This window comes from Daucus carota, chromosome 2 (assembly GCF_001625215.2).
Source record: "Daucus carota subsp. sativus chromosome 2, DH1 v3.0, whole genome shotgun sequence".
NCBI classification, from domain to species: domain Eukaryota; kingdom Viridiplantae; phylum Streptophyta; class Magnoliopsida; order Apiales; family Apiaceae; genus Daucus; species Daucus carota.
Genome location: NC_030382.2, coordinates 29,127,005 through 29,151,092, shown reverse-complemented (window position 1 = coordinate 29,151,092; position 24,088 = coordinate 29,127,005). Strand labels below are relative to the sequence as shown.

The window sequence follows — 24,088 nt, the reverse complement described above, 5'->3', positions numbered from 1 at the left end:
AGAGCGAGGTTCCCAACAAACAGGGAAAAAGATCAACACTGCTAGAGAAAGATGGGAAAGAAGGATGCTGGAGTGAAGATTCCTGTTCTTGACAAAGACAACTATTTTCACTGGAAAGTGAGAATGCATCTGCATCTGTTGTCCATTGATGAAAGCTATGTGAACTGCATTGAAAAAGGACCTCATGTCCCCATGAAGGTCTGCACAAGCATGGGAGCTGATGGTGAAGACATGGTAGGTAAGATGATTCCAAAACCTGTCCATGAATATTCTCAAGAAGATACTGAGGAGGTGCACAAGGACAAGAAAACCATGAACCTTCTGTTCAATGGTTTGGATCAAGAAATGATTGATAGTGTTATTAGCTGCACAAGTGCCAAAGAAGTTTGGGACACCATCAGGACTATCTGTGAAGGGAATGAGCAAGTGAGAGAAAACAAGATGCAGCTTCTGATTCAACAATATGAGTCATTCCATTTCAAGGCTGGTGAAAGTTTGAGTGATACATTTAACAGATTTCAAAAACTGTTAAATGGTCTAAAGCTCTTTGGAAGAGTATATCAAGTTAAGGATTCAAACCTGAAATTCTTAAGAGCTCTTCCTAAAGATTGGAAACCCATGACAGTCTCTCTCAGAAATACACAAGAATTTAAAGACTATACTCTAGAGAGACTGTATGGAACCTTAAAGACTTATGAGCTTGAAATGGAACAAGATGAAGAGATTGAGAAAAGCCAAAAGAAAGGGCATTCATCTGTGGCTCTAGTTGCATCTCTGGAGGATACTGTCAAGGACAAGGGAAAGTCTCAAGTTGAAGAAACTGAGAAGTTGGTCAAAGAGGAGAGCTCAGAGTCAAGCAAAGGAAGAAGAAAGGAGAAAGAAGTAGCTGATTCTGGTGAAGAAAGTGATGGAATTGATGAGCATCTAGCCTTCCTGTCAAGAAGATTCTCCAAACTGAAATTCAAAAAGAATTTTAATTCTGCAAAATCTTTTAAAGGCAATCCCAAGTCTGATAGAAGCATGGTAGACAGATCAAAATTCAAGTGCTTCAACTGTGGGAATGCAGGTCACTTTGCAAATGAGTGCAGAAAGCCTAAAGTTGAGAAGAAGTCAAGTGAAAACATTGACTACAAAAAGAAATATTATGAACTTCTCAAACAAAAGGAAAGAGCATTCATCACAAAGGATGATTGGGCAGCTGGAGATGATTCTGATGAAGAGGAGGAGTTTGTCAATCTAGCTCTAATGGCCAACTCCACAGATCAAGAAGAAAACACTGGAAGCAGTAGTCAGGTATTCACTACAAACCTAGTTGAGTTAACTAAAGATGAATGCAATGCTACCATTAATGAAATGTCTACTGAACTGTATCATTTGCATGTTTCTTTAAAATCTCTTACTAAGGAAAACAGTAGAATTAAGGAAGCTAACACCTTTCTTAGTGATAGAAACAGTGCCTTAGAAGCTCAATTTATTGAATTTGAGAAGCTGAAGATTGAGTGTCAGACAGCCAAGGATGATCTCTTGGTTGTTCTGAAGAGAGAAGAGGTCATAAGAAAGCAGCTTGATAAGGAACAAGAGATCATTGCCAAATGGAAATCTGGTAGAGATGTTTCCACCAATATCATTAACATGCAAGGCAGAGAAACCTTTGTGGAGAATGAATGGAAGAGGAATAAGAAAGTGCTTAAGATATCTGAGAACAGTTCAGGTGATGAGAATACTGATGATGATCATCAGTTGAAGAACAAAGTCTCAACTGATGAGAGTCATCAGTTGAACAAAAACTCATCAGTTGACAAGAATGTTCTCAAGAAGCTTAACAAGAAATATGGTCCTGTTAAAAAGAATTTTGTTAAAGGTGAGAATAGTTCTTCTGAGACCAGTGATAGTGTTAATAACACTCTTCATTCTAGTAACAAGAACAAGAAGAATTTGGATACTAATGAGCATAAATCTGAGGAGACTAAAAGGAAGAAAGGAAATAGAAATGGCAAAATAGGAGTTAACAAGCACACCAATTACACTCCCAATGCTAGTGCTCTTAGGAAAACCTGCAGTAAGTGTGGTAGTGTAAATCATTTATCTGCTAATTGTAAAACTGTGGTTGCTCCTAATTTATCCTTGCCTATTCCTATGACATCTGTTCCTCACATGAATTTATCTGCTATGAATATGATGCCTGGTTTATTGCCTCACAATCTCTATTCTCAGCCTAACATGCCATATATGTTCAATCCTTATTTCAATGCCTTTAACATGCCTCAATTTCATTCAAACTTGCATGGTATGAACAATTTATGCATGACTCAAAGGCCTGTGTTTGAAAACAAAGTTGATATTCCAGTTTCTCAACCAAAACCAAAGATTGAACCTATTCAATCCAAGGAAAAGGTTGAGAAGGTGGAAAAGGCTGCTAAGACTAACAAATCTGGACCCAAAGCAATTTGGGTACCAAAATCAACTTGATCTGTTTGTGAAATGTGTGCAGGGAAACCACAAGAAGAATTTGTGGTACTTGGATAGTGGATGCTCCAGGCACATGACTGGTGATTCCTCCCTGCTCACAAAGTTTGTGGAGAAAGCTGGCCCTAGCATTACCTTTGGAGATGACAGCAAAGGATATACTATGGGATATGGCTTGATTGCAAGAGAGAATGTCATCATTGATGAAGTTGCATTGGTGTCTGGTCTTAAGCACAACTTGCTTAGCATCAGTCAGCTCTGTGACAAAGGTTACAAAGTAAATTTCACTTCTGCAGCCTGTGTTGTCACCAAAGGAGATGACAACAATGTGGTTCTGATTGGACAAAGAAAAGGAAATGTGTATGTAGCTGACTTCAATTCTGTCAAGTCTGAATCTATCACTTGCCTTCTCAGCAAAGCAAGCTCAGATGACAGTTGGCTATGGCATAAGAGATTGTCTCATCTAAATTTCAAAACCTTGAATGAGTTAGTAAAGAAGGACTTGGTAAGAGGTCTACCAAAGCTGGAATTCTCAAAAGATGGACTTTGTGGAGCTTGTCAGCTAGGAAAGCAAAAGAGAAGCTCTTTCAAAAGCAAAACTCTTTCATCAATTGTGAAGCCCCTTCAGCTCTTGCATATGGATTTGTTTGGACCAGTTAACATCATGTCTATTTCAAAGAAGAAATATTGCCTAGTGATTGTTGATGATTTTTCAAAATTCACTTGGACTTTCTTTCTGCATTCTAAGGATGAAGCTGGGAAAATCATCATCAATCATATCAAGGCATTAAACAACAATCCAGATGTCAAAGTTGGAAGGATAAGAAGTGACAATGGGACAGAATTCAAGAACTCTGTGATGAAAGAATTTTGTGAAGAAGAGGGAATTACTCATGAGTTCTCTGCACCAAGAACTCCACAACAAAATGGTGTTGTTGAAAGGAAAAATAGAACTCTTATTGAGGCTGCAAGAACCATGATTAATGAAGCTCAACTTCCAACCTATTTTTGGGCTGAAGCTGTGAACACTGCTTGCTTCACTCAAAACATCTCACTAATTACCAAACCTCATAATCTAACTCCCTTTCAACTCTTCAAAGGAAAGAAGCCAACAATTAGCTTTCTTCATGTATTTGGATGCAAGTGTTATGTTCTAAGAAATCAAGGTGAAAATCTTGGAAAATTTGAGGCCAAGGCAGATGAAGCTATTTTTGTTGGATACTCTGATGGAAAATCATTTAGAGTATATAATCTGAGAACCAACATTGTTATGGAATCAATCCATGTGGTTTTTGATGATAAGAAGATTCAAGGATTCTCAGATGAAGGATTTCATGATAATCTCAGATTTGAAAATGAAGGTGAAGGTGATCTGTATGACAGTGATGATGATGATGACATTATTCAAAATGTTGGAATTAATCCTGGAATTAATATCCCAACTGATGACTCTCTAGTGCAAGGAACAACTGCAACTGGAAATTCAACTGAAGCATCAGTTGAAACTACATTGGAGGGATCAGTTGAAACACCTCAAGGATCATCAGTTGAAAGAATGTCTCAAAGTTTCAATCAGTCTAGAAATAATGAGATGTCAAATTTAGGGGGAGCTTTCCAACATGGAAACCTGAACTTCAACAATGAAGCCACATCATCAAGACAATCACTTCCACCACAAAGAAAGTGGACAAGGGATCATCCTTTTGAACTAATTATTGGAGATGCAAATGCATCTGTACAAACAAGAAGAGCAACTCAAGATGAGTGTTTGTACAGTGCATTCCTTTCACAGGATGAACCTAAAGTCATAGAAGATGCTCTCAAAGATGCTGATTGGGTTCTTGCTATGCAAGAAGAATTAAATCAATTTGAGAGAAACAATGTTTGGAAGCTGGTGCCTAAGCCTAAAAATAAAACAATTGTAGGAGTAAGGTGGGTATTCAGAAACAAGGTGGATGAGAATGGAGTTGTCACCAGGAACAAGGCCAGACTTGTTGCTAAAGGATACTCTCAATCTGAAGGAATTGATTTTGATGAGACCTTTGCACCAGTTGCAAGACTGGAAGCAATAAGAATGTTCCTAGCTTATGCTGCTCATGCCAACTTTAAAGTTTATCAAATGGATGTCAAGAGTGCTTTTCTAAATGGTGAACTGGAAGAGGAGGTATATGTCAGTCAGCCTCCTGGTTTTGAAGATCCAGAATTTCCAGGGTATGTTTACTTTTTATTAAAAGCACTCTATGGACTAAAGCAAGCACCAAGGGCATGGTATGACACTCTGTCTCAATTCTTATTAGATAATCATTTTTCCAGAGGAACTGTGGATAAAACACTATTTTACAGAAATGTAAATGGTGCCTTTATTCTGGTTCAAATTTATGTAGATGATATAATTTTTGGCTCTACAGATGAGAAACTTTGCAAGAAGTTTGCTAATCTTATGAAGAGTCAGTATGAAATGAGCATGATGGGAGAGCTCACCTACTTTCTTGGTTTACAAGTTAAACAAGTAAAGGAAGGTATATTCATAAATCAAACTAAGTACATCTATGATCTACTTAAAAAGTTTGATTTATTGGATTGCAAAGAAGCTAAGACTCCCATGCCAACAGCCACCAAATTAGAGTTAAGTCCTAATGAGAAATCTGTGGACATCTCTAATTATAGAGGCATGGTTGGTTCTCTTTTATATCTGACAGCTAGTAGACCAGATATTATGTTTTCTACATGCCTCTGTGCTAGATTTCAATCTGATCCTAAAGAATCACATCTTATTGCTATAAAAAGAATATTCAGATATCTTAAGGGAACACCAAATCTTGGCATTTGGTACCCTAAAGACTCTGGATTTGATCTAATTGGATATTCAGATGCTGATTTTGCAGGATGCAAAATTGATAGAAAAAGTACAACAGGCACCTGTCAATTTCTTGGTGACAGACTGATTTCTTGGTTTAGCAAAAAGCAAAATTCTGTATCAACCTCTACAGCTGAGGCTGAGTACATTGCAGCTGGAAGCTGTTGTGCACAATTATTGTGGATGAGAAATCAATTACTTGATTATGGATTAAATCTCTCAAAAATCCCAATATTTTGTGACAACACCAGTGCTATTGCTATAACTGAAAATCCAGTACAACACTCAAGAACCAAGCACATTGACATCAAATACCACTTCATAAGGGAACATGTGATGGCTGGTACTGTTGAAATGCATTTTGTTCCAAGTGAAGAACAAATTGCAGATATCTTCACAAAGCCTCTTGATGAATCCACATTCACAAGGTTGGTAAGTAAATTAGGTATGTTAAATTTCTCCTAATTTAGAGTGAATTTTTCTGTAATTTGGCAGCCAGAATTTGATTAATTTTGATTTATCAAAATTGAATTAATTATAATTCTGGATAAAATCTATAATATTTCAACTGATGAACTAGTGAAATTGTTTCAACTGATGTTTGAAACAATATCCTCCTGCGCTGTTTTTCATTCAACTGATGACATCAGTTGAAGACGCCTTCAACTGATCTTCATCAGTTGACTAGGAAGTTTAAAGAGGCGCTTATTTCATCCGTTGAAAGTATTATCAGATCTGAGCCGTTGAAATTTCTTTTGTCTCTCTCTTACTTTATATACACGATCGTGTGTGTAATTTTTGTAGAGATAAATAAGAGTAATTTCTTCTCAACGGTAATTTCTCAGCCAATCACAGCAATTTTCTGAGAAAGTATTTAAGTGTTTTAATCTATTTTCATTTCTTTTCATCTTACTCTTTCGAATTCTCAAAGCTCTCTTCTCTCTCTGTGCAAAACCAAGTTCTAATTTCTCTTCAAGCTTTCTCTGTAACTGCAATGGCACCAATGAAGAAGTACACTGCACCAAGTGGGTTTATCTATGAGAAGAACAACTTTGCGTCATTTGTGGATACTAAAGCTGTGGAGGAGAAAGAGTATCACAGGATGATGGAGTTCATCAAGTCAAGCCAGCTCTCTTATGCTATGACTGAAGCTCCCATCATCTACCATGAAATAGTTGAGGAAATGTGGACCTCTGCAGAGTTTAATAGTGAGCATGAAACTCTAACTTTCTCTGTCAATAATAAAACTTACTCTGTTAATGCTGATGTTATGAAAGCATGCTTTAAGATTCCTGAAAATACTGTTTTATCTTTGCCTAGTGATAATCAGTTGGTTAATTTACTTTATGCCATGAATTATGTTTTGCCAACTGATGCCTTAGGTAAAATAGAAAGAAGGGGTCTTAGGAGAGAATGGAGTTACTTATGTGATGCATTTATTAAAGCATTTTCTGGTAAAATTAGTAATTTTAATGCCCTTACTTCCCAGATCTTACAGATGCTTTACATGTACCTGACTAATGAATATTTCAACTTTGGTGGTTTGATGATCCAAGAAATTGGGGAGAAACTAGGTGATAAAACTGATAGACCTAGGAATATATATTATGTCAGATTTCTTATGATGCTAGCTAATCATCTCAATGATAAGCTAGTTATTACTAACAAGGAAGCCAAGCTTCCCAGTTTTGTGCAGGAAAAGAGAGTCTTTAAAGACCTCTTTAGGATGAATTTATACCCCTCCTTGGAGGTGGTGTACCTGCCAACAATGGAGGCTGGAAAGCACAAAGAGGTACATGGCTTTCCTACTACTCTCTCTCAACCCTCAACTTCTTTGCTTTCTGCTATCAGGGCTGTTGAAGAGGCCCATCAACAGCCTACACAAATAGCAAAACCCTCTAAAACCAAGTCTTCTAAACCAACCTCAGATGCCTCCCAAAAGGCATCTGTTGTAAAAACTAAGAAACACAAGCCTGAGGGGAGTGTGATTGGAGGAAGTGAGGGGGAGGGAAAGGGTGATCATCAAAGAAACCCTAAGGATAAGGATGGAGAGGTGAGTGCTAACCAGCCTAGCCACTCTGCAGTCTCCCAAAAGACTGTAGATGTTAATATGGATTTAAGCACATCCCTAGCAGCATCCTCCCAAAAGGATGTTGTTATTGAAAACAGTCCTCAGCCAAGGACACAGTCAAAAAGGGGGAGGGACACCACTTCTTCACCAATAAAAGCCTATGGGAGAAAGAAGCCAAGAAGTGACAAACTGAAGCACTCTGCACACACACAGGCATCCATTCTGGACTTCATGCCTTTAACTTCTCAAAGTCAGATTGATGTGACTCCAATAAATGTGGAGTCACAGCCCCCTTCTTCATCTCAACCAATCACCCATATTCATGATCTTACCATCTCTACTGCTCAAACACAATCCCCAACCTCCTCTGTGGATGTGGAATTAATTCACACCACACTTGTAAATTCTCCATCTTTGGATTTCATGGAGAAGCCCCCATCTGAGATTGATCATCATCATTTTGATGATTTGTTGGATCTTTCTCTTCCAATTCCTTCTTTTGTGAAAGTGTGCTCTGTGGATATACCATTAAAATCAATCACCACAGACTCAACTATCACAGCCTCTAAACCTATTTCTTCATTTTCTTCAACTGATCTCCCTCATCAGTTGACAAGTGTTTGTCCTTCAACTGATCTGCTTAACAGCTCTCATCAGTTGAAAGCATTCTCTACTCATGTTTCAACTGATGTCTCTCATCAGTTGACAACTGCTACTACTTCAATTACTTTACCTTCTTCTACAGCAGTTGATCACATGGTAGCACAAACACTTTTAGGATTGAGTGGAGTGAGCTATGGAGTGGAGAGGCAGCCTAGTGAGCTGGCAAAAGGAGAGGGTGTGGAGAGTCTGGCATTTTCTTCTAGCCAGGAAAAAGGAGAGGATATGAGTGACCCTTTAGTAAGGGTAAGTGAGGGAGAGGTGAGTTGTGTGGTGAGCCAAGGGGAGCCCTTGATGCAAGAAAAGAGAGAAATTGAGAGAAATGCAGGTGTCAGTGAAGGGTTTAGTGAACAAGAGTTTCAAGCTGAATACAGATCCATATTGGATGGTGTTTCACTAGACCCTGAGACTTTTACTCATGGAATGTCTTCCATTCAAGATTTTGCCAGATTGGACAATCAAGCAGCTGAGAGGCACCTTAATCTAATTCACACTACATCTTCTATGCTTAGAGCAAAGGAGGCATTTACAGCTCTGCCTGCCAATGCTGGAGATGATTTTCAATATGATGATAGTGATGAAGACCTCAATGATGCTCTTGAGGAATCCCTTGGTGAACAACCTACCACTTCTCTACCTTCATGGCTCTCCATGCAGTCTGCAAATGCAATGGTTGTCAGCATGGAGCTGGAAAGGCAAGCCTCCACCATTCTTCAATCACAACCTGGAAGCTCATCCTCCTCTCAAGCCATCTCTGCCACCATTGCCAGTCAAGCTTTGGAAAACCTCAAGCTTCACAAATATCAATCTCTCCACTTTCAGAAAGAGATAGAGCATCTCAATTGTCTCATTGCCTCTGTTAAGACTGATCTGACCAAACAAATTGATGAAAAGCTTCCAGCTCAGGTCAAATCAGCTATTTCTGGTTCTGAGCAAAAACAACTGCAATTGGAAAAGCAAGTAGAAGCTCTGGAAGGCAATGTCTATATCTTAAACTCTAGGATGGATGAGATGTTGCAGCATCAAAGAATTCAGACTGGACTCCTTCAACATCTTCTTCTTGCCTCTGGTGCTTCTCTTCCCAGTCCATCCCTTACACTTGCTGCTAACAAAAAGGGGGAGAAAGAATTACCAACTCCTGCAGAATTAATCAGTCAAATTCCTCCTCCTTTCCACACTGAAAGGGAAAAGCAAAAGATTGAAAGGATGAAAGAATTGGACTCCATTGCAAAGAGAGTGGCTCAATTGGGCAAGAAATCATCTACATCTTCTACAGCCACCACAGCTCAAATCTCTTTTCCAACCACAACCACAATTCTCAGGGTAATCACACCTGAGATTGTTATTCCCTCCAAGACAGAGAAGGGTGAGCCATCATTTCTGAATGAGTTCAAGCCAACTCTGTTTCCAAACAATTGTGGTTACTCCAGGCCTGGAAAAGACTCAAGCTCAATCTACTTTCCATTAGCCAGGCCTGACAAAAATGAATACAAGCTTTTGGGCCAAGAAATCAAAAGTTATAAAGATTGTGCAGATGTGGCCTTAAAGACTCATTTTGCCATCATCTACAGAGAAGGCCAGAAGTTGTTTATTGGAACTGGCCATCCTCATTACTCATATGCAAAAGCTGAAGAGGTGGCCAGAGAATGTGAAAAAGAGGAGTTTGAATCCCAACTCTCTTTAAACCAAATAGAGGTGGATGAAAGGTTTGCTATTGAGCTGGAAGAGGAGTTGGCAGCTGAGCTTTTAAATGAGGAAAGATTGCCTCTTGAATCATCTCCAAAGAAAAAGAGAGTCAAATCTAAGACTAAGATGCCTGAGGCAGCCAAGAGAAGAGAAGAAGTGCCAGAAAAGCCTATCTCAAAGCCTTCTTCTCCAATCAAGGACACCACAGTGGTACATCCAGATGTCAACTTCCATGATGAGCCAATAATGCCAAAAGAGGAGCCAGTTGACTTGGAAGATATCCCAATTCCAGCTTTTCTTGTTCAAGAACCTTCCAAGCCAAAGAAGAAAGTCAAGTCTGTTGCTAAGAGGATGGCTAACCCTCCTAAACCTCCAAAAGAACCTGAAAATCCTGATGACTATCTGATCATTGCTAACATTGAAGAAATTTCTGAGTTGGAGCTGGAGCTGGATGATCTTCAAGAAGTAAGAGGAATAGAAGCAACTTCAAAGTTACCTGAAAGATTGGTATTCTCTTACAAAAACAAGGGTGATGTCATCTGGCCTCTTCACAGAGTTCTGAATTCTGAGGGATTCAGTTCTCTAACAAAAATATATGGATCTATGAAGAGGACTGGAGGATTTACACCACCTGCAAAGCAAATGGTACTAAAGAGAATCCTTGAGATCAGGAAGGAATGGAACTCAGATGCTAGTCTACAAAGAAGGCTGAAAATTCCCTACACTGGAAAGAAAATTCATCATGAACCTACTCCAGTTATGGAATTTAGGGACAATCAAGGTGTTAGGAGATTTTTCAGACCTAAAGATCAACTCAAGGTTGCTAGCTTGAATACTCTGAAGACTCTCCAATCCAAGCTCAACAGACAAGATAGTGATGAAGAATGGTTCTACAGGATCTTTCAGAAGCAAATTAATATTCTTGAAGAAAAACTTAAGTCCAGAAGAAGAAGATCTTCTAGGAACAAGTAACTGCTCAGTCTAGAGGAGCATAATCATCTGTAATCTTTTCTAACTCTTGTATTTAAATTCTGCATTTTATTTTATTAATGTTTTTGTTATCATCAAGTGTAGAATTTATGTCTGCATCTTCTCCAGTCATAAATTGGGGGAGATTGTTAGGAATCAATAATTTTTGATGATAACATAAACATTTTGTAACATGTCTTACTTAGAACCTTTATCAAATTTCAGTTGTAATTGTTATGTTTCTTGTCTTTGGGAATTATCAACGGATGGGTAGAATAGGATGGCTAATTGTAAATATCCAATGCCATGTAATTTTATCTAAGTGAAGGATATTCAACTGATGAGATGTAACTATTCAACTGATGAAGACTGGATGATGTTTCAACTGATGAAAATCAAGCATTCAACTGAAGACAAAGTGTTCAACTGATGATGCTGAGGAATTCAACTGATGAGACTGGAACAGCATTCAACTGATGAAGTTTGTAATTCATTCAACTGATGAGCCGGGCATTCAACTGATAAAGTCAATAGCAGTTGAAAGTAACCAGAACTTTCAACTGATGAAGCAAAGAGCAGTTGAAAGTGACTAGAGCTTAAGTCTGACAAATCACATGGATCGAATTACACTAAAATAGACATGGAAGCCTAATTAGGAAAATAAAGAAGAAGCAGAAACATACTTATCTCATGCAATGCAATCTGGATCAAATCAAGATGATGGTCAAAGATGAAGACATCTCAGAAAGCATGCATAAGACAAAGTTGTGCAGCATTGTTTTTAGATTAGAGTGCATTTTGTAATCTAGCTAAAAGCTTTGTAAAACTTGGAGTATATAACCAAGTTAGTAGCATCAGTTGAACTTGTTCAAATTACTTGAGAGAAAAATCTGAGAGTTAGAACTTGTTGAGTGATGAACCAGCAGCTGTGCGAATTGTAAAACAATCCACAGATTCTTCTATATAAAATCTCACGGGTGGATCATTCAATCCACCCGTATTTTTAATACTTGGTGTTTTTCTGTCTATTGTGTTCTTAGTGTATTATTCTTGAATCTTTTAAATTTGTAAAAGATTGTATTCAACCCCCCCCTTCTACAATCTTTCTCATAGTTGGTGTAAAATAACAACCTGCTTGTGATTTTATCATTAATTTTCAATATCATATGTATGAATTATCGTCTTTTGTTCTTAAATTGGATCTCATCTTGTTGAATTTGGTTCACACTCTTATCTCAAATGCTTACAGCTGTGTACTCTGTTTTTTTAATATTATCACTTTAGTGGAGTGAAAGAGCTTCCAAGTTCATTTAAAAAAAAATTAAAATGGTATTCTTTGTCATGTGTCCTTTTGGTTTGTTGATTTTCGGTCTTCACGTGATGAATGAAATGTACATCTAATTTCTTTGTGTTTATTTGTGAAATTTTCAAGTTTTTATTGAAGTAATGTCGTAAAGTAAATGAAATATTGTTGATATGGAGGAAATAATTGAGATATTTGATTTTCATTGTAATGAGATTGTATAGTATCGTATTTTATATATATTCATAGTATGCAGGTCGTAGAGTGTCAAATTTTGTATATAATGTATGAATTACATAGTATCATATTTAACATATACAAACTGTACAATATGATTTTATATATTTAATACAGAATGACAAGTTCAGATTTTACGTCAAATCAGCTATAATTTGTTAATATTTGTAAATACCTTGACTCCACGTTAATTACAATGATAAAGGAGCAAAATGAATATTATTATAGATTGATAATATATATAGATATATATATATATATATATATATATATATATATATATATATATATGATATCATCTCCAATGAAAAGTTGCAGAGTATATGATCTTGAAGTTTTCTCAAAACTGCATAATATATGACAGAAAATCAGATAGTGTTTAAGAAAAGAATATGTGTATAGTAATATATGACAGAAAATCAGATAGTGTTTGAAACACTTCAAAAATAAAATTTATCATAAAAGAATATTGGATGAATAATTGTAAATAGATGAAACAAATACTTCTACATAATTTACTTTAGGGACTTTAGGGTGTTAATATTGTTATATGCAAACAGAAGGAATTGAAAAAGACATATATGCATGAAAAGATTAGTATAATAGATTTCTCTTGTAATAAGATTGCAACTTTCGTATTTATTGACGTCAAATTTTACATATACATATTAGGTTACAATCAATCAATTTGTAGTGCTTTAGATTTCAAATATAATACTGTTGCAAAGTGTCAGATTCAACATAATACAAATCATTGAATATGATTGGAAAAAATGATTTGTAGAGCGTGTTTGAAGAAAAATGTGCATGTTAATATTGAAGAGTATTAAATAATACATATTATTTTTTGGTGATGTGAGAAGCATAATTTATCATCTAACTAAAATCGAAGAATATTGAATAAATGTATGTATATAGATGAAATTTTTCATAATTTGATTTGGTAATAATTTCTTGACAAGTAGAAGGAATCTTTTGACATGTGTGGAGAAAAGATTTGAGATAACATACTTCCGGTACAATGAGATTAATTACATAATATCGAGTTGTGTTTTATACATAATGTGGATTACATACTATCAAATATTACATATACATGTGTTCGAACCAGTTTTCTGTCTGATTGGGTGATCGGATCGACCTGTAAAGAGAAGAATGTGATAAATGTTCCTCTCGATTCACTTCCGATGTGAGAATAAGCAACTAGGTTCAAAAGTGAGTGAGATGGTAACTGCAAGTGCTCTGTGCTCTACCAGCTCTTTTATTCCCATCATTCCCGTCTCCTTTGGTCATGGCCGAGGGGATCACCGAGGGGATCAGAGGTGGGGAAACTCAGAACAAGGGGTGTGAGCGTTGAAGTCCAATGTCCGGTTCTACCTTAGGAACACGTGGTCTTCGTTTGTTCAAAGAACAGGTTTTCATCCAGATGGGCTCAGTCTGATTGTGTTTGAGCCACTGTAGTCAGTATTTGGATCTGTCTGCACGAACCTCCAACTGTAGAAAGCTCTCGTTTTTCTCTAATCCCCTCCATTCTCCCCAAACATTTCAGACCCCACTTTAATTTAGTTAAAAAAGCTCTCTCCAGAACAGACTGCTGCCTGGAGTTTGCTTTGGTAATAAAGCGGATTTTTAATGTGTGTATTTATCGTATATTATGTATATATAAAGTACCAAGACAGGATAGGTAATAAATTTAATTTTTCCAAAAAAAATGTTTTGTTCTTAATTTTGTACTTTTACACGATATACATATACATTTTCCTCCTGCAGTTCCTTGCATGATGTACAGTGATTGTGTACTTAAAACCTGCTTAACCATCTATCAAAATCCATGGCATATAAACAAGATAACAAAAATTGATATACAGAAGATATGAGCACTATAATTGCATAAATTTTTATCATGTAGTTTGGTTCATCTAAATGTAAGACAACATTATGTGCATTTGTTTTTGGCTGAAAATTCTATTCTGAAATTGGAAAGGCTTAATGAAGCTGCCTGAATCGACGCCAATGCATGTGAAGAAATTTCCAAGGACATGTTAAACTAGAAACGAGCTCGTCTTTTCACCGAGTAGCCTTCTTTGGAGGGTGTTTTGCAGTTCTTGACCTGAGTATAGTCCTCGGTCCACCTTCCGACTTTTCAGTGCCATGGTCCTAAGTCTGTTCAGGCAGATCGGAGTCTCCTCCTGGACTGCCTTTACCTTGTGCTTATTCTTGTAAATCCTTTTGTATACAATGATACGTTGATCTTTCGGTGCCTTCACAGATTCTTCAGCTACAGGAGACTTGCCCCTTGATGTAGGCTCAATATCAGCAAGTCTCTTCCTCTTCAACGTGGCTTTGGTTCTCTCAGAGGATAAACAAATTGTGTGACTTCTTGATGATTTTCTAGGCGTTACATCAGCTGAAGTATATTGACTTAGGTTGGCACTGAAAGAAAGATTTGCCCCCAGCTTTGCAGCCCAGTCAGCGTTCCCAGGAAAGGACCCTTCACTATCTAGAGCTGACTTGATTCTCTCCTTATCTTGTTCCGTGGCTTCACTGAAGAATATTTCACTCCAAATATGATCTTCCCCCAGTTCATCAGCCACTAATTTTGTTTCAGCCAAAAACTTGGGATAATCTGCAAAATATGCATCGCTAAATATTATAATCTGCAAAATATGCATCGCTACATACATACATACATATAAAATAAAAAAAACTTTTAGCGTCGGCATTTTGTAAAATATAACCGACACTAAAAGGTATAACTTTTATTTTAAAGCGGACTGTAGGCAAAGGCATTCTACAAACCCAATGCCATAAGTCTACCCTTTAGCGTCGTTGTTTTGCAACCTGACGGTATAGGCCAATCCTTTAGCGTCGGTTAACAAGTCTTTTGCCTCGCAGTTTAGCCGTGATATAGTAGACTTTAAGCGTCAGCTTTTTAATCGAAGCAAGAAGAACATACCTATAAAAATTTCACCTTCAAACTGCAAGGGCGGATCTTGATTGTTCTTGGAGCATTTTCTTCATTGTTTACGGTATCGAAGAACCACATACTCTCCATTTGAATAAAAAAATTCATCTGTAAAATAAAGATAATACCAATGAAATCAATGTTCTATATCTATTTTTGATTTTGGTTCAATTTTAAATATAATTTAAAATTTTGAAGATGATGAAATTTAAGAATTTATGTATAATCACTTCAAATTATATCTATATGAAATAGATATCCATGGTGTATGTGTGTATATAAGAATGCTTAAAAAACTTATTTAGGCCATCACTTACCAATTTAATATGTGGTTGAAAATTACGTATAGATCATTCATATCACGCAAACAATTTAATCACTTGTGAAAATAAGACATATATGGAATGGGACCATAAAAATAAGAGAGATGATGGTATGAAATGAAGGTGAAGAATATAAGATTGGTTTTTTTTTATAGAGTGGTATGGAAGGATGTAGAATTATCTAGAAATTTCCCGAGTATGTGAGTGTTGGATATAAAGAAATATATATATGACACACAATTGTTACAAAATAAAAGGCTGGCAATTAGAATGACCTCGAGTGTTTCCTAAATAAAAATTAAAATATGTTTTATTTCACTCAAACGCATTATGTTTCTCTTTAATGAACACTTAGCAAAGGCAAAGGAAACCGAATTACGAAAAAAAAAATGACAAAATTAAATTTAGTTTTGCATACATTCTAAAAAAGACCCTAAAGTCACATGTTCTCATCCACCAAAAAATCAGTAGAACATGACCTTGGACAATGAATTAAGATAATAAATGTAAAATTATAAGATGCAATTGAAGAAACTGAGAATATAGACTTACATAAAACCGAGAAAAGAAGATGTGTTATGAAACCCCAAAATCCAATTCATCTATTCAAAACCCTAAAATCCAATCAAACCAATCGGGTTAAAAATTCAGCCGGGTCAAAGCTAGGTCCCAAAGTTGTGATTTTTCAATTCAGGTCTAAATTGGGACTCCAATAAAGGATAGTTCTTGAAACTACCAATTGAATTGAGCTATAAACAGGACGGACCCGAAGTAATGTAAGATTGTGAGGGAGGTTGGGTGGAAGAGAGAGGGTTGTAGAGGGAGGGTGAAAGGGATATGCATGGTTATAGAGAGAGATGATGTCGGGATAGAAATTAACTTATTATTTCGTTATGTATGTGGGATGTTTTGTGTAGGGGAGCCGGTATTTTATTTTTTAACAAAGCTGCAATAAGGTATAGATTGTTTTAATAATTAATGTCGAAAAATATGATTTAACACGGCTCTTATAATTATACAAAAAGCTAGGAAATTACTCACACTAGAAAAGAATAAAGCGACGCACAAGGACAAGGTGGAGAAGTGAAGAGAATCCCTTGTAGAAGAGCCCGTTTGGCTGAGCTTATGAGTTATAATTTTACGTGACTTATGAATTAACATGACTTATGTGATAAGCTGAGAGTTTAAAATGTCTGTTTGAGTAATTTTGACTTATTAATAATGATTTAAAAGTTAATAAAAATATATAAACAAAAAAAAATTTGATTTATGGGTAACTTATGACTTAGAGAAATTTTTATCCAAAACAATTTAAAAAAATTTAAGTCACTACAGAAAAAAGTACCTCAAACTAACTTATGGGTTTAGGCCAGCTTGTGGCTTATTTCTGACTTTAAGCACACTTCTGACTTATTATTACACAGACAGATATTGTTCAGCTTAAAGTTGAATACAATTTTTAGTCCCAGTTTAAAGCGAGGACAAACAGGCTCGAAGTTTGTAGAGGGGTAAATTCTCCTATTTTTCTCAATTATTCAAGATTTCATGCTTTTCTCAATTAGTTTCTTTCTATAATTAGTTCACAAATGCTATACTTGTCAACATGTGTCAAGACATATTATTCGATTTATGATTGTTGGATGATAATGTGTTTGGTTTTTCGGTAGGCAACAGAGCACTTTTATGACTTATTACTTAACATGACTTATGACTTAACATGACTTATGAGAAAATCATGGGAGCTTAAAATATCTGTTTGAGTAATTTTGACTTATTAAGGACTTATTCGTTATCAAAAATAAATGATAAAAATAAAAATGATTTATAGGTCCCGGCTTTAAACCGGGACAAACATGCTCTAAAGCATACTTCTCCGGCCAGGGTCATCTTGAAGTGAGGAAGCGAGGCCATCCCAACGAGCCCAAATATGGAATGCCCTCAACAAGGCCTAGGTTAGCAAGCCCAATGGCTAGCGACCCCTAGAGGCCACATCATTTCTAGCAGCCACCTCCTTGGGAAGGCTAGATAATTTCTCTTATTAGCAAGCCTTTTTATGCTATGTAGGGCGGTCCAACTTAACTGTGGACCGAAGTGACTTGTGATATCCACTAAATGATCCCATCTTGATGGTCCTTCAATTGTGGGTCTGCCCGGGCCCATGAGAATTTTGGGCATAACATCTCATTAGAATAAAAACCTATCCTACATTCTTAGTTTGATACAATCATCCCTTCTTCTCTTTGTTATCTCCGCTTGAAACTCTACCTTACCTTCCACATCAGCCTATCCTTCCTAATTTACCTTTTGCACCCGCTTCTCTTCTTTAACTTATCATCTTTTTAGTGTAAAAATTATATCACCACCATCCACAATAATCTATCATTGTTATGATATTTTTCGATATATCATATGTACAATGATTTGTGTCCATTTCATGCATAATCGGTAAGCCATTGTCATATATTTACGCCTTATTTTGGATTTATTATTGTTTGTACATATTTGGATTTAATTGAATGTTGGATTTAATTGATTTTTGATCGAGTTCCGATCATTGAGTTCTGATCTAAGATATGAAGTTTTCGATAAAGTATAAATTGATCATGATGAATGTAATTACATGAAAGCCCAGTGTGACACACTTTAATTATCTTTAATATGTTAATATAATTTGTTTCTTAGAATCATATATTTTATGTATCTTTGTATTTTTAAATTAGTTCATAAAATTTTATATTGCAAAAATAATGTGATGTTCATCTTATTTCAGTATTTGCGGGAAGAATTATCCTAAATAATGAAGAAAATGCTCCAGTGCGACTTGAAATCCGCATCCTTGAGACATGTACGGTAATATGTTTTACGGTAGCTAATGTTTTGTACTATTTATTCATTTCAAATTTAGTAAATTATCTTTTTACAAATTTTATCATAAAAATTTAAATTAATAAATTTATATCGGCAATAATTATGTTTTTAATTGGTAAAGAAAAATATATTTTTATTTATTTCACCGTTTCATTTTTAAACCACATGTTTTCATTAAAATATATTGTAATAAACTACAAATAAATATTACACTGGCAGACCCTCACTTTGTAATACTTTCTTGTTTCACATAAAAGTGATCAGCGAATATCTTTTACAGTCAACCAGGATGTGATTTTTTTTTACAAAACTAGAAATGGTTAAAGAAGTTATGCATTACATAGTCAACCAGGATGTGATTTTTTTTACAAAACTAGAAATGGTTAAAGAGGTTATGCATCTAATTTAATGTAAGGGTTACGAAGTTCAGGTAAACATTTAACTGATTTATGTGTACACTTGTCTTATAATCCGAATATTAGAAGACTGAAAAATTGCAGCATTCTTTTTGTAATCTGGTGCATTTTTCTTAATGATGTTGATCATGAGTTCAGAATGCGTTGGCCAAGAAAAAGTGCGTTGGCCAAGAAAAAGTAATATCAAAGTCAATGGTACGTAACGCTCAACCATGTATATGTATAAAGATAACACTAATTAGATCATTTAGCTTCATTTGAACGTATAAGTGGATCACCTACAAATTTTTGGTCTCGTCTGCACCCCTCATTTCGAATTAAGTTACACTTTGATAAATCTCATTTTTGCACTCATTTCAAATTAAGTTAGATCTTGGTATATAATTGCGAAGTTAGATCAAACAAACAATTTTATTTAAATAAAATTTAATTAGAATGTTTATTTAAATTCTTTGCTATATGGAGATATAGACATCAGTACAAGGTGATGTTTAAAACAAAATACAAATCACTTTCTTGTGTAAAACCTGATGTTTAAGCCTTTGATTAGTTAGTGTAATTACATGTTCTATGCCTTAAATTGCAAGTAATATTAGTATTAACTTAGTTATAAGTAATATATTTTGTAAGAAATGGTGGCATAGACATCTGAATATCAGTAAAAAATGATGTGTAAGTTAGGTTTAAACATCGGTTACCGACTGATGTCTAGTATAGACATCACCGACATCAACATCGGTCGAAAAAAAGAAAGACGTTGGCTGGAATCTGATGTCTATTAGCTTTTTTCTTGTAGCGTGTCCATCCTGCTAACATTTGGACCAGGCGCCTCAGACGGCCGAGGCTGAAGAAAACCCTCTCCAATATTAAGATCACCATAGAGTTCATCGTACTCATCTTCATTGTCAATCAATTCATCCTAGCGCTGCATGATTTGTGGAAGGGGCCAAATGAAAAGAGACATGGAACACTTTAACCAAAGTGATCTGTCAGTGTAACCAGCATGAGCGTATATGTAAGTTACCTAGAATATAAGAATGCTGTACTAGAACTGTATATATGTCATTGCCATGAACTTCTTCAACAACTTTAATATGTTAAACATTTATGTTAATTGCAGCTCATACTCGTTGCCTAAAATTGAGAAGCCTAATGCCCAATGGAGTTTGGTTCTGCGATTAAACTTGTGTACAGGTAATTTAATATGTTAAACATTGCTCCAGGAATGAATGGACCGTAGGATCAGTTGCTGCTTTGGTTAGTTTTAGGACCATAGCACGAAGTTTGCATGATGGGTCAGCATGGACAAAGGAGGTGTTATGAAGCTGTGGATTAGTGTCAAAACTACTAACATTAACTGTTTATATCTTTGCTCTTAATGTACATAAAGATATGTAGATAATTTTTTTCTCTGTATTATGACAATTCAGTGACCAATGAATTTATCTCTTCAAACATCTTGATATTCCTCTCTTTTTGTTCACAGTTAAGTATGTATCTGCGAGCTCAATTGAAAACACAATCCAAACCTGACTCGTTATGAACATGCTATCACGACTCACTCAATTTTATGCTCAAAATGACTTGTCAATGTGCGGCTTTGTTACCCTCATTTTCAAACACAAATATGGTATAACGAATAAATTGTGGTGCCATATGTTTGGTGAATATTTATAATAAATGGATTCGAGCCAAGTAAGGAGACAGAACAGAAGTCTGAATTACTAAAGGAGGGATAGGCAGAGCAGTGAAAAGATTGCAAGAGACAAGATCAGAAGGTTGATAGGGATGCCTGGAAATTATATGTTTCAAGAGAGGCACGAAATATTATGTGGGGACTAATAACATTGAATTAATAATACAATTCACTAGCAGAAAAGAATTTTTAAGTTCTTTCTTTTCAGGCATAAACATGATCTGAGGAGATTGATAATATTCTTAGTTTAGCCCATCTGCAGGAGGGGATATTCTTATTGTTAGGAATTGTCCCGCATCGGCAGTGAAAATGGCAGAAAGCGAGAATATAAGCAGCCCAAAACAGATAATATTGTCACTATTGTCGTGTTAGGGTCGCCTAGCAAGCCCTTCAGGTAGTATCAAAGGCAGAGCCAGAGTTAGGAAGTTAGGCTCGCCTAGGAAGCCCAACACCTACACCTGATGGAGCTATACAGCTTATGTCAGTAGTATCATAGCCGGAGTTAGGCTCGCCTAGCAAGTCCGAAAAGGACAGAAGCCTAACGACATACACAAAACTAAATAAGATGAAGAGTCAAAGAATGAGAGCTAGTTACATTTATATTAAAAGAAACATGGTAATTTAGCCAAAAAAAAAAACATGGTAAAGAAACAAGAAAGAAGTTTCTCTCCTCAAATACAACATTCCCATTCATCAGAAGTTTCTTTACCAACCCATTTGCACCTAGGCCATTATTAACACTAATTGTGTAAAGAATCACCTTGTCGTTGGATGGCTTAGGTCTCAACATTGACGATGAAGAACTGCCTAGTGAACTAGGACCTTCTAGTGTAGGAAGGTGGCATTCTGGGAACTTGGCAGCCAATTTCTCTCGAAACAATTTTACAATGTTTTGGATAAAGGTGCTCTGCAGCCTGAAAGTGATGAAACCAAACCAAGAATTACAGTGAGGAAAAGGTAGAAAAATTACCCTTCTACATGCTCTCCAAGAATATTACCAACTTCTGCAAGAGCTTCTTTCCACTTGTCTACCTTGTCATTGTACCTAGCCTTATGCTTTTCAAGCGCAAGGCCATAATTCCCGAGCTGGAGTTTATAATATCTCGAATTTCGACCTCATAAAAAATTGGTATAATAAAGTACCTCGAGTTCTTTTTGCGTTCAAGGATAAGAACAAGTTCATCAAGACACCAAGTAGAATAGGCATAATTTGGGGAGAATATAATTATGGCGCTCATAGAGTTTCTGATCCCTTTTTTGATTGTTGAATCTACTTCATCTCCAACACGTATGGCAGTTCTGTCCATGAAAGCTGTAAATCCTTCGGCTTTCAGTGCCTCGTACAAGAAGCATGTGAACTTGTTGCGGGTTTCCCCTCTGAAACTCAAGAAGACATGACAAAACGAGGCATTCTGAGCCATGGTGAATTAGCTTATTATGAATTAAATTAGTATGAGGGATAGAAACTTGCAACTAATCAAAACATTGTTGGTTAATCTATACTTTAGACATTATTGAGAAGATGTATTTCTAACACAAAATTGGCAGATTAATATAAAATGATAGGAACTTGGAAGTGAAATTAGGTACCTTCCAAGTAGTTGCTTAGCAAAAGAAAAAGTTAGTTACCTTCCAAAGAAGTTGACGAGGGAAGTCAACTATATAGGCCTCGCACAAAGTCATAATACAAATCAATACAATTCTTTGGAATAAAGTTGAATTTTGCGCACAATTTGTTTTGCATTATACATTGTTATAGAGATCAAATTAAAAGAGGAATTGTACCCTTACTGTGGATTCATAGATATGACAGCTTATATCAGCTGTTGCTTCTATTACATGATACTTAAATACACCAAGCAATTTTGAAGAAAAAACTATCAGATGAGCACCAAACTAAAACCAAAAACTATCAGATGAGCCGGAGTTAGGCTCGCCTAGCAAGTCCTAAAAGGACAGAAGCCTAATCGACATACACAAAACTAAATAAGATGAAGAGTCAAAGAATGAGAGCTAGTTACATTTATATTAAAAGAAACATGGTAAAGAAACAGGAAAAGAAGTAGCACAACCACTAAGAGTATCTCCGATTGATCCACTGGTCCTGAATACTACTTTGAAATGTTAAACTCCTACTAAACATGTCACGAAGGTTTTCTATTGTTTTTGCAGAAACATAGAGATGATTCAGTACTGATATAAGCTTTTGCTTGTTCTCGAAATCATCTAAACCCTCCACCTCTTCTTCTCCGCACAAGTCCTTCCCATTCACAATCACCATAGGGAACCTTACCCTGTCATTACCGACCAGCTCTTCTAGCTCTCTCATATACTCTGATTCTGTTGAACAATTCCTCTCCTCAAATACAACATTCCCACTCATCAGAAGTTTCTTTACCAACCCATTTGCACCTAGGCCATTATTAACACTAATTGTGTAAAGAATCACCTTGTCGTTGGATGGCTTAGGTCTCAACATTGACGATGAAGAACTGCCTTGTGAACTTGGACCTTCTAGTGTAGGAAGGCGGCATTCTGGGAACTTGGCAGCCAATTTCTCTCGAAACAATTTTACAATGTTTTGGATAAAGGTGCTCTGCAGCCTGAAAGTGATAAAAGAAACATATTATCATCCAAACTCAGGTGCATATTTGCGCTCCAAACCAAGAATTACAGTGAAGAATAGGAAGAAAAATTACCCTTCTACATGCTGTCCAAGAATATTACCAACTTCTGCAAGAGCTTCTTTCCACTTGTCTACCTTGTCATTGTGCCTAGCCCTATGCTTTTCAAGCGCAAGGCCATAATTTCCAAGGTGGTGTTTAATATCTCGAATTTCGACCTCATAAAAAATTGGTATAATAAAGTACCTCGAGTTCTTTTTGCGTTCAAGGATAAGAACAAGTTCATCAAGACACCAAGTAGAATAGGCATAATTTTGGGAGAATATAATTATGGCGCTCATAGAGTTTCTGATCCCTTCTTTGATTGTTGAATCTACTTCATCTCCAACACGTATGGCAGTTCTGTCCATGAAAGCTGTAAATCCTTCGGCTTTCAGTGCCTCGTACAAGAAGCATGTGAACTTGTTGCGGGTTTCCCCTCTGAAACTCAAGAAGACATGACAAAACGAGGCATTCTGATCCATGGTGAATTAGCTTGTCATGAATTAAATTAGTATGAGGGATAGAAACCTGCAACTAATCAAAACATTGTTAGTTAATTCATACTTTAGACATTATTGAGAAGATGTATTTCTAACACAAAATTGGCAGATTAATATAAAATGATAGGAACTTGGAAGTGAAATTAGGTACCTTCCAAGTAGTTGCTTAGCAAAAGAAAAAGTTAGTTACCTTCCAAAGAAGTTGACGAGGGAAGTCAACTATATAGGCCTCGCACAAAGTCACAATACAAATCAATACAATTCTTTGGAATGATGTTGAATTTTGCGCACAATTACCAACTACAAGTGCTTATTTTTCAACGAAACAGAGGAAGAGGCAAGTAGCAAGAGCAGATGTTTTTCTTTATGTAAAATATAACAGTGTTCATATTTATGCAGGGACTG

The 24,088-nt window shown here is 36.1% G+C and overlaps 1 protein-coding gene across 3 annotated transcripts; it reads right to left on the bottom strand.

Annotated features, from left to right (window-relative positions):
* Positions 1-22,284: 22,284 nt before the first annotated feature.
* Positions 22,285-24,044, bottom strand: LOC108208922 (disease resistance protein RPV1-like). Of its 3 annotated transcripts, none has more exons than XM_017379549.2 (3): positions 23,874-24,044; positions 23,217-23,711; positions 22,285-23,120 (listed from the first exon to the last, which is right to left on the bottom strand). In XM_017379549.2, exons 2-3 carry the CDS (start codon positions 23,663-23,665, stop codon positions 22,592-22,594), a joined length of 978 nt encoding a protein of 325 aa, XP_017235038.2. In that variant the 5' UTR covers positions 23,666-23,711; positions 23,874-24,044; the 3' UTR covers positions 22,285-22,591. The 3 variants fall into 3 exon arrangements, with proteins under 3 accessions (XP_017235038.2, XP_063943158.1, XP_017235036.2); XM_064087088.1 differs by having other exon boundaries at positions 23,217-23,717; positions 23,874-24,040; XM_017379547.2 differs by having other exon boundaries at positions 23,835-23,958.
* Positions 24,045-24,088: the final 44 nt, after the last annotated feature.